The following is a 12,078-nucleotide window of genomic DNA, read 5'->3' on the forward strand; positions in this document are numbered from 1 at the left end:
CTACTGACCAGAAAGATCTGCAGGACTGCTGGGCAACTGGTATTGCTTAAAGCAAATAAATATTGCAGCCTTCATATGCCTCTCACCTTGGGTTCCTTTTAAAGGACCAGTATCACAAAACAAATTAAAATTTAAAGTAAACCTTCCGAACTCTGCTGGGCACAGCCCATCCGTGCACCCTTTGTGTATGCGCTCCGTGGCTGTATGTAGCAGCCATCACCAGGAGTGTCCTGGGCATGCACAGTTAAAATAGTTTCTGAACTGGGTATGCCAAATGATGCTCTCAATTACGGCTGCTGTGCACAGCCATTTGGGAGTAACTACAAAGAGGGCTTTTTCCCCCTTTGGTACTCCTTAAAATACATGCAAAAACATACATATAAGCTTACATTTCTCCCAGACAAAAATTTACTATAAACTTTTTTCCCAATGTTTCTATCACTTAGGGTGACCGTACATTACTCATTTTTCCAGTTTAATTGACTAATTGATTTGATCATTTTATCGAATGGGGGAAAATCAATTTGTTCCATTCTGCTCAACCAAAGGAAATTGGGCAATATCTGGTCAAAACTACCAATTTACTCAATCATGCAGGATGGAAAATATTGTTCATTGATAAAACTACTGTTCATATGATTTCAATCTACACAGAATCGGTCTTTGGTTTCAGAGCATGGAGGCACAACATTGTTCAGCTCAATTAGTTAAAGTGACACTGAAGCAAAAAAAAAAAGGTGTATGATATAATGAATTGCATGTGTAATACAGGTAATTCATAGAACGATAGTAGCAAAGAAAAGTTTCATATATACTATATATTTGCATCATTCTCTAATATTTGCAGTTTACAAACTAAACTCTGTATTTTAAATCATGAAACAGAGCAGGAAGGGTCATTAGCTCTGCAGTAAAACCTTAAACAAACAAGAAACAGTGAGAGACATGTTGAGATAAGTGCTTCAGAAAAGAGCACTGCTCTCTGACTAAATTAGTTGGAGAGCTCAGAGAAGCTCCTTTGCATAAATAACTGAAGTGTCTTAACTCTTCCTGTACTGGAAACAATATGAGACTCATATCTTTGCTACTAATGTTCTATTTCTTAGCTGTACTACACATACAACTCTTTATATCATAACTTTATTTTCATTTTCAGATTCCCTTTAACCATTGCAGCCCACGGGTATTTTTCACTTTATGCATCCAAGCAATTTTCACCTCCCATTCATTCGCCAATAAATTTATCACTAATTATCACAATGAATTGATCTATATCTTGTTTTTTCCGCCACCAATAGGGCTTTCTTTCTTTCGTTGGTACATTTTTCTAAGAATTTTGTTTTCTAAATGCATTTTAACAGGAATATTAAGAAAAAAAAAATCAAAAAAATTCATTATTTCTCAGTTTTCAGCCATTATAGCTTAAAATGATGACCATAATTAAAACCTATGTATTTTATTTGCCCATTTGTCCCGGCTATTACACCATTTAAATTATGTCCCTATCACAATGTATGGCGCCAATATTTTATTTGGAAATAAAGGTGCATTTTTTCAGTATTGCATCCCTCACTATTTACAAGCCCATAATTAAAAAAATGTTCGTAATATACCCTCTTCACATGCATATTAAAACAGTTCAGACCCTTAGGTAACTATTTATGTTTTTTATTTTTTATTGTAATTTTTTTTTCATTAAACATTTTATTTGAGTAATTTTAGGTGTGGGAGGTAAACAGTTAATTTTAAATGTAATAATGTGGGTTAATTGTATTAAAAAAAATGTATGTAGAAGTAGTTTTACTATTTGGTCACAAGATGGCCACAGTAAAAAAAAAATAAAAAATGTAGCCCTGGAAGCGAAGTGTTCCCTTCCAGGAAGCATTGGGAGGACGGGAAACTTTTTTTGTCAGAAAGGCTGCGGCTTCTGATGAGAAGCCGTAGGTCTTTCTACCAGGGACTTCGATCAATGAATTGGATGCATGTTCCCATTAATTTATCTCTGAGCTAACTGGGGGCGGCATGGGAGGGCGCGTTCGCAAGCAGCAGCACAGCAGCAGCCACCTGGACGTGACAATCACGTCCAGGCGGCTTAAATGGTTAACGAGAATCGCATAGGATCTTGCGTGCAATGGGCCACTAGGCGATAGACTTTCGAAAACCACACTGTTGTTAACTGATGGAAAATCAAGCAAGGGGCACCCTTATAGTAGGCAGTAAAAATGTGCAATATAATATTTACTTATAAACAATACCAGTACCAGTTGCATGGAAGTCCTGCTGATCATTCTGGCATCAGTAGTGTGTAAATCACACATCTGAAACAAGGATGCAGCAAATCTAGTCAGATTTTTGTCAGAAACACCTGATCTGCTGCATGTTTGTTCAGGGTCCATGGCTAAATGTATTAGAGGCAGAGGATCAGCAGGACAGCCAGGCAACTGGTATTGTTTAAAATTAGATAAATATGTCAGCCTCTACATCGCTCTCAATTCAGGATCCCTTTAAAGGACATCCGAGGTAAAAATAACCTGATGAGAGAAACAATTGCGTCTATCCTCCTTCTAAAAATGACTTTTTTTTAGATATACCACAGTTTTATTATATATTTAAATCTAGTTTTCAAGTTTTTACTGTTTCATTGTCTCTGCTCAATGATGTGCATTGAAGTATGCCAGCGCTCAAATGTATTAACTATTGACCCTTTTTTATCTCTTTCCTGCTCTCAGAAGCCATTTACTGACATAAGTGTTTTGTGGCTGCAATTATTTATCAATGAGAGTTATGCTATAGTCTGACCTAGTCCCGACCCGGACAGAAACTGTCACTTCCATACCTGATGTTTAACTCTTTCAGGCAGAGAAAGGAAAAAAAATAAAATAACACAGCCTAGTTATTTGTGTGCTTGTCACTGTACATACACATGTCTATCTCATCATGCCACATGTCAGCTCAGTTGTCCTTTAACCTACCTGGCGGTAACCCCGTTTTCTCAGGCCCTGCTGGGCCGATTTGCCTAATTTTTTTTGTTGCTACACGCAGCTAGCACTTTGCTAGCTGCGTGTGCACTCCGATCGCCGCCACTACCCACCGCGCCGCCATCCCCCCCCCCCCCCAGATCCCGTGCTCTGCCTGGCCAATTAGTGCCAGGCAGCGCTGAGGGGTGGATCGGGACTCCCTTTGACGTCACGACTGGGGAAGCCCTACTGGAAATACCGTTCAGAACGGGATTTCCAGACGGGCTTTATCGCCGGAGGCGATCGAAGAGGGTGGGGGGATGCCGCTGGCTGTCATCTAGCCCTAGGCTCGCAACATGATTTAAAAAAAAGAAAAAAAAAACGAAAACTGCTGCGCTGCCCCCTGGCAGTTTTTAATAGACCGTCAGGAGGGTTAAGGACTAAACTGAGTATAAGTCAGTAAAATTCTACAGGCCACATTTACATTGTGTAAGAAAACAACACATGAACACAATCAAACATGGAAAGCACATACTAACTACCATAAACAGAGTTGGCACCTCTAGAGTATATAGATTATAGAACCCAAAATTGCAAGAACAGTAATTGTTATCTGGATACTGCTCTGAAGATATGCACTTACCTAAAGGATTATCAGGAATACCATACCAATACGTTGATGGGTTGAGATCTGGTGACTGTGTGGGCCATTTTAGTACAGTGAACTCATTGTCATCTTCAAGAAACCAATTTGAAATGAATCCAGCTTTGTGACATGGTGCATTATCCTGCTGAAAGTCAGAGGATGGGTACATGGTGGTCATGAAGGGATGGACATGGTCAGAAACAATGCTGCTCAGGTAGCTTGTGGGATTTAAACGATGCCTAATTGGCACTAAGGGGCCTAAAGTGTGCCAAGAAAACATCCCCCACACCATTACACCACCACCACCCTGCGTAGTGGTAACAAGGCATGATGGATCCATGTTCTCATTCGGTTTACGCCAAATTCTGACTATCGAGACTCATCAGACCAGGCAACGTTTTTACAGTCTTCAACTGTCCAATTTTGGTGAGCTCGTGCAATTTGTAGCCTTTTTCCTATTTTAGTGGAGAGGATTGGTACCTGGTGGGGTCTTCTGCTGTTGTAGCTTATTCGCCTCAAGGTTGTGCGTGTTGTGGCTTCACAAATGCTTTGCTGCATACCTCGGTTGTAACAAGTGGTTATTTCAGTCAACGTTGCTCTTCTATCAGCTTGAATCAGTCGGCCCATTCTCCTCTGACCTCTATCAACAACAAGGCAATTTCACCCACAGGACTGCCGCATACTGGATGTTTTTCCCTTTTCACACCATTCTTTGTAAACCCTAGAAAAGGTTGTGCGTGAAAATCCCAGTAACTGAGCAGATTGTGAAATACTCAGACCCGCCCATCTGGCACAAACAACCATGCCACGCTCAAAATTGCTTAAATCACATTTCTTTTCCATTCTGACATTCAATTTGGCGTTCAGGAGATTGTCTTGACCAGGACCACACCCCTTAATGCATTGAAGCAACTGCCATGTGATTGGTTGATTAGATAACTGCATTAATGAGAAATTGAACAGGTGTTCCCAATAATCCTTTAGGTGAGTGTACATCATTTTCAGCACATAAAAGGAAATTCTCCCATTTACAGAGAAATGTACATAAATATCTGTTTTTGGTTACAGAATAATTTTTTTAAGCAATGCTGACTCAATGAACATCTGAAAGCACTGCATGAAACATCACACGGTCACATTTAATGCCGGTGTGCAAAGCATCAAGCAGTGCATCTCACAATGACTAAAAGCAGGTTTATCCTGTGCGTGACAGTACATTTCTATGCACATTAACACGCACACTTCTGCTGAAATAAAAGCTCTCTCCATCACCACAGTAACAAAAGAAAAGAAAACACCTATGCAAGATTCACTCTCTCAACAAATTATGCTTAATCAATAAAATATGCAGCACTGGGAAGAAAAATATCTACAAACATCTTATAAGTCAGCTATCAGCTGCTACATTCTCTCTATGTATTCATTGTAGTGACATTAGTGAGAACAATGAAGGTCTGTGATCAGAATTAGAAGTCTGCAATAATGCTGCAAACTATTACTGGGCATGATGCTACAAAGAGATTTTCTCACTTTGTTTTTACTTCAAACACTCAATGACATTTAAACACATTTTGTATTGTTTCCCAATCTCTTGAACTTAATTAAGTATTTGAAGTGAAAAAAAGTAAAGAAAAAAAAATGTCTTTAAAGCATCAAGACAATTGTGTGAAATTATGTTCACATCAATAGTAACAGCTATTAGACTGAAATAGCATATGGAGACCTAAAGAGACACTGAACACAAAGGAAAATTGTCAGTAGGTGAATTTCTGCTGTTGAATAAATGTCACCTTGCAGAAAAAGGCCTCTGCCTATATCTGATATAAAAAAAGACCAGGGCCATTTTCTGAATGGGGGCAGATCTATGCAATGGGGTTTCAGTGAATTTTATTAAACAGAAATGTGTTGAGACATTCAAACGTGTAAGCATTAGCGTACCTCGGTTTTATTTATGTACAACAGAGATGCATTTTACCTAAACTTAGGCTATACAGTAGCTGTTAAATAGAATTCCTTGGTAAGAGTACTTGCAGAGGGTGCAGACAGGAACAAAGAACATTCATCAGGCCCTAGGCAGTCTAACTGTAGGTACATGTTAAGGTGGCCACACACCACACCATTTATTAAATATCTGTTCGATTTAAGAATTGCAATAAATTTTTCTGGCGGATTGCAGCATTTCAAAAATATGACCAACGTAACACACACGTTACATTTTTCCCCAGTTATGATAAAAAGAATTGGAAACTGAGAAAATTGCTAGGGTGTGTATATTAATAAATTGACAATCTAGCACACCCCATACAGTCTTTAGAAAAATGGAAGAAAAATTCTGGAAAAATAAAAAATAAAAAAAATAAAAATAGGAAAAAAATGGAAATCTGGTCGGATTTTTCAGTCGAATGGAAAAAAAAAAGCTTTCAATTTTTTCGGGAGATCCGATCAGAATTTATCAAATTGCGGTAAAATCGGATCATTTTATTGTATCGTGTGTGGCCACCTAGAGTGATGTGCAGGTACTCTGCAGGAGAATGAGGGAATTCTTCCTGTTTTACACCTTCTTCACGTATGATCTGACCCCAGCTTTACAGGTGATAGACCACACCTCTGTGTTCAATGTGCACAACAGTGGATCCACAACAACTCTGCTATGAATAAATATGTAGGGTATAGTGCTATACTATTACTGTGTAACAAAGTGAACCTCCGGACTAAAAATCTACTCAGCAGAACTGAAAAGGCTTGGTGTTTCTTTAACAGTTTCACAGCATCAGAACTTTGTTTTTCTTACCAAAGCACCATTTTTAGCTGCATTTTTACCTAAGCTCCACCCATCAAAGAAAAAAGAGCCCAGGCTTTTTTTCCCTGATGCTGTGCAGAGCATGATGGGATTTCCTATGTTGTTATTCACGTTGCCTAGCAACTGGGAGGGGTGCGCAGGACACAGGACAGTTGGAACTGTGTCTCATGCTCCCTGTCACCTCCTTTCAACCAAAAAGATGGCTGCCATCATGAAATCAAACATTTGCCTGCTCTTTTAAAACAGTGTGGGTAAGAGATTATATTACCTATCTATTTTAATTAACATAACCAATGTAACTTAATGAGTGTAGGTTTGTTTAGGCTGGAGTTCCTCCTTAATTTGTATTCACCAACCCAAATTTAACATATCAAATTAACTGATTTCCTGAGCCATGGGAGTGCATAAATGTACATACAAAATGAGCATAAACCTGCATCAAGGCAGAATTATTTGCATCTCATTAACCATCCCTACTAGTGACACTACTACACATCACCAGGCTTTATTCTTCCAACAGAGCTGTTGTTTGAAGTATCTATAAAATATTCATGTGTACACATTAGATATACAGTCACGATCAGATACGTATATCTGATTTTAAAAATACAGTGACTGCTTTATTGCAGTAGCAAATTACTTTTTTTTTATTGTTTGTGGACTAAGCCATTACTGTATATGCAAGTTATTTATGATGACTATCATCTGAGAAATAGAATATTTTATCATATTTTTTCTTTTAATTACAGTTTAAATTTATTAGGAGTCCGTGCATTTTGTTCCTGACTCCGACCCCACAGCCCTGGGTGTACCATAAGCAATGCAATCTCTTTTGCTTTATAGACCCATATATGCCTGTACCAGTATACTCAACTTGCTCCAGGATTGCCTCTATTACCACTATTCACTTAAAGCAGACCTGAACTCAGAACTTCTTCTCTGCTCTAAATGAAAAGCAACAGCATAATAACCTTTACAGAAAAACATTTGTTACAGCTGATACAAATCCTCCAATAAGTCTGCAGTCTGTCTACTTCCTGCTTTCATTGAAGCAGATATTGTTAACATCCTGTGTTTACCAATTAGCTCTCTACCATGGCAGTCAGCTGACACAGCTAAAGGATCAAATTACAACTTGTGCTTAGTCACAGATGAGGTGGAATTAGACCAACTAAACTCTCTAAATACACCCAGGGTGCATTTCTCTAAGTTTTCCTTCTGTTCTGTGCAAGAGTTCAGATGCACTTTAAAAGTGCTCCCAAGGCAATATGTACAAAGAAAGAGAAAGAGAGAAAGAGAGAGATCCCTACCTATTATAAGGGAAGCCTCTGGATTCCCCATCCTACTGGCCCCCACTGTTGCGACACGCATACCCCCAGAACACTTTCACCAAGAGCTTGTCTAATATGTTACAAGGCCACCGTCCTCGCCACGTACAAGCATGGCCATACTCGTGCACCTGCAGGCATGGCCATACTCGAGCAGGCACAATACGCCCATGCTTAGGTCCTGGGAAGTGGGGGTCGTCTAAAGGAGGACGTGGGAGGATCCAGAGGCTTCCCTTTTTGTAGGCAAGTATCTATTTTCCATGAAGTAAACTGCCTCGGGTTCTCTTCAAATGTGCCCCTTCATTCCCCAGACAAGCTCAACTGCTGGATAGCTAATCAGCCCTAATAACAGGTCACATGTGACCTTTCTCTCTGCCGTCTACATATATGATGGGTGAGAAACATTACCTATTATTTAGTATGTATCTAGTGCCAACATGTTTCCTTGCAGTTGGGCTCCTCTGAAAGTTTTGATGTTTGTGTTCAGTATAACCACAAATAAATGGGTTGATTTAATACAATGGACTTGGCTTATATGACCCATTTTTTTCTTACATGATTAATACGTCATATGTGACATTGATATTCACATTAAATATTGGTCAGAAAAACAGAAGTGTCTCTGCAGATTCAAGTGGCAGCATAAGAAAGCATAGTAATTAGATGGAGAATATAGCCAGTACATACTGGCTAATAAATTTGCAGCACATAAAGGCTCAGCACACCACTGTGAAAAGTAGAAGTACAGCTACTAATGGAAAAAAAAACTTTGTAAATGTAATAATGTATTAGGCAGCTCAAATTAAACAGAAAGGCCTGGGGCACACCAGAGGAGTTTTTCTGAGCGTTTTGAGTTTTTAAATCTGCTGCTAATGTTATCCTATGTGTCTGTGCACACTGGAGCAATGAGGTTTTGTAAAAACCCCATAGCATTACATTGGGAAGAGCTTTTAGAGGTTTCAAAAGCTCTTCCCAATGTAATGCTATGGGGTTATTTACAAAACCTCATTGCTCCAGTGTGCACAGACACATAGGATAACATTAGCAGCAGATTTAAAAACTCAAAACGCTCAGAAAAACTCCTCTGGTGTGCCCCAGGCCAAAAACTATAAAAACCTTTGGCTTCTTCATTAGGTATGGTACCTGCATATAGTTTGTGGCAGTGGTATAGAACCGATTTCAAATAAAAAAAAAAAAACCTACTGGTGACATGTTGACTGGTTACACAAGTCGATAGAATGAACTACAAAACACAACATGTGAACACACTTAACTATATTCTCAGCTTCCTGCAGCACATGGTAATTAGAGTACTGTAATTGAAATAGTTTCCTTACCAATGAATCCTAACTGAGAAAATTCCAAGATCATCCAGTCTTCTGAAGATAGCTGAAGTGCAAAGTTTTTGATCGTACTAAAATAATTCTGTTTGGCAACAATATCATCTTCCAGCTTAAAAAAAACAACAACAACAAAAAACTAATAATGATACATATTAAAATGAATACATAAATACATGCATGCAAATCAGCAATAGCAGCCAGGTAGAGATATACAGTATGTGCAATCTATCAACAGGCGTTTCCTCTCTATTTCATAGAAATCAGAATTTTATGAAGGATTCAGAGTTTTCAATTACGGTTAATTTGAGATAAATAAATTCAGGCGAACACTGAGGTGGGTTCACACTTGTTAAAAAATGTCTGATTTTCCTAAAACACTATCCCTGCACATGTTATGTATTACAATCATGGGCGTCCACAGCATAGGGCAAGAGGGGTGAGCAGCCTAAAACCCCACACACTGCTACCTACTTTGCTACCCACCAACTGCCTTTGGGACACCCTACTACCTATACTGGGGGCGGGCACCTTACCACCTATACTGGGGGCGGGCACCTTACCACCTATACTGGGGGCGGGCACCTTACCACCTATACTGGGGGCGGGCACCTTACCACCTATACTGGGGGCGGGCACATTACCACCTATACTGGGGGCGGGCACCTTACCACCTATACTGGGGGCGGGCACCTTACCACCTATACTGGGGGCGGGCACCTTACCACCTATACTGGGGGCGGGCACCTTACCACCTATACTGGGGGCGGGCACCTTACCACCTATACTGGGGGCGGGCACCTTACCACCTATACTGGGGGCGGGCACCTTACCACCTATACTGGGGGCGGGCACCTTACCACCTATACTGGGGGCAGGCACTTTACCACCTATACTGGGGGCGGGCACCTTACCAACTATACTGAGGGGGGGCACCTTACATACTTATGGGACATCTGGCCACCTATACTGGGGGTTGGTACCCACATCTGGCTCCACTCACATGTCATGGCCACACCCACTTTATCTCAGAGAAGCTCACAATCTAATCCTACCATACTCATAGTCTAATGTTCTACCATATTATTATTATTATTATGTACTTATATAGCATTGGCACCTTCTGCAGCACTTTACAAGGTTCATGGTCATGCTACTGAACGCTGTCAGAGGCGCTTACCATCTAATCCCTACCACAGTCCTAGCCTAATGTCCCACTATTGCTAAGTTCATGTAAATTTGGCTCCACCTGTGACCACAACCACATTCTGGTCCACATCCACACCCATTTTTCAGCACGGATGCCCTAGATCTTTTCTTGCCCCCCCCCCCCCCCCCCCCCCATACCATAGCCCCCCTCCCCCTGAAAATTTCCTGCGGGCATCCATATCTGTGCAATGTGATTTTACAGAAAATGTAAAAGTACATAGATTAATACAATTAAAAACCAAAAACAAGGAGAGTAGGAAATGCCAGTGCAAAAATGCATGACTTGGGGAAGTAACAAGAATATGTCACCAATCACAAAATGAATCAATTCATTATATTATTCTATCATTCATCAATCAATCTAAATATGTGCCAACAAGCGATAAAGCTTAGAAAAATGATGTGATATACCTATGTAAAGAGCTAGTTTATAGTGACAGTTCGGTCTCTGCAAATTTGCCGTAGTGTAGCACAGTGAATAAATAATGAGCCTGTAAATCTACTTGAATATTGCACTTAGAGGCAGCACAGGAATTTTAATGTACTTTTTTATTTGCAAATTAAGGATTTTAATGTAAACAGGGAAAGTTACCTGGATGTAATAAATACCCTTTCGTTGAGCATACATCATAAGAAAACAATAGTCTAAATTCTGTTTGGTTCGCCATCTGTAAGGAAAGAACAGTTATCTTCTTTATATCACACACATATTTGGTTTCTATGAGGTAATTAACAATGGAGGTACTTTTGAGACAGAAACTGTCTTATTGTCAGACAAAAAACTAGCATGCCGGCCTGTTTATAGACTTGGCCTACTAACCTGCAGACTGGCACTACGCATAAGGGAAAGCTAGCAAAGCCTAAACAGTCTGGATTCAACTATAAAATTGCAAAATATGAACAGATCCTTCAGACAATGGTAATAAAATAACGTGAAAAATCAAGGCGAGAATAGCTGACCATCTTGCTGACCATCTTGCACCATCAAAGTCTGGCAACACTGCACCAAATACAGAGCCAGAATTAAGGCTAGTACACACTTTCAATTATGATTGGTCAATGACCAATTTTACCCCCTCCATGTAATAGTAGGGTCAGCAGATATTGAATACTATGAGCAGACTGTGTAGGTAAGCTCTCATACTACAGGGAGGTGGTCACATTGTTCAGTGATTGTTCAATCATGATTAAAAGTGTGTTCCTCTCCTAACCCTGGAGCCACTAAGATGGTAATTACTTATGTTTTCAGGTTGCGAAACTACCATTCTCCTTAGTCAATACAGTGGGTTACAAAAGTATTTGGCCCCCTTGAAGTTTTCCACATTTTGTCATATTACTGCCACAAACATGAATCAATTTTATTGGAATTCCACATGAAAGACCAACACAAAGTGGTATACACATGAGAAGTGGAATGAAAATCATACCTGATTCCAAACATTTTTTACAAATAAATAACTGCAAAGTGGTGTGTGCATAATTATTCGGCCCCCTTTGATCTGAGTGCAGTCAGTTGCCTATAGACATTGCCTGATGAGTGCTAATGACTAAATAGAGTGCACCTGTGTGTAATCTAATGTCAGTACAAATACAGCTGCTCTGTGAGGGCCTCAGAGGTTGTCTAAGAGAATATTGGGAGCAACAACACCGTGAAGTCCAAAGAACACACAAGACAGGTCAGGGATCAAGTTATTGAGAAATTTAAAGCAGGCTTAGGCTACAAAAAGATTTCCAAAGCCTTGAACATCCCATGGAGCACTGTTCAAGCGATCATTCAGAAATGGAAGGAGTATGGCAC

The 12,078-nt window shown here is 39.8% G+C and overlaps 1 protein-coding gene across 2 annotated transcripts in view; it reads right to left on the reverse strand.

Annotated features, from left to right (window-relative positions):
- Window positions 1–12,078, reverse strand: part of MGAT4A (alpha-1,3-mannosyl-glycoprotein 4-beta-N-acetylglucosaminyltransferase A) — a 172,182-nt gene that overhangs the window by 31,855 nt on the left and 128,249 nt on the right. For both annotated transcript variants that reach the window (XM_068268180.1, XM_068268182.1), the window contains 2 exons: window positions 10,873–10,948; window positions 9,069–9,183 (listed from right to left, as the gene is read on the reverse strand). In XM_068268180.1, coding sequence (XP_068124281.1) covers window positions 9,069–9,183; window positions 10,873–10,948 — 191 coding nt within the window. The remainder of the gene's footprint in view (window positions 1–9,068; window positions 9,184–10,872; window positions 10,949–12,078) is intronic.

The sequence above is a fragment of the Hyperolius riggenbachi genome, chromosome 2 (genome assembly GCF_040937935.1).
Source record: "Hyperolius riggenbachi isolate aHypRig1 chromosome 2, aHypRig1.pri, whole genome shotgun sequence".
NCBI lineage: Eukaryota > Metazoa > Chordata > Amphibia > Anura > Hyperoliidae > Hyperolius > Hyperolius riggenbachi.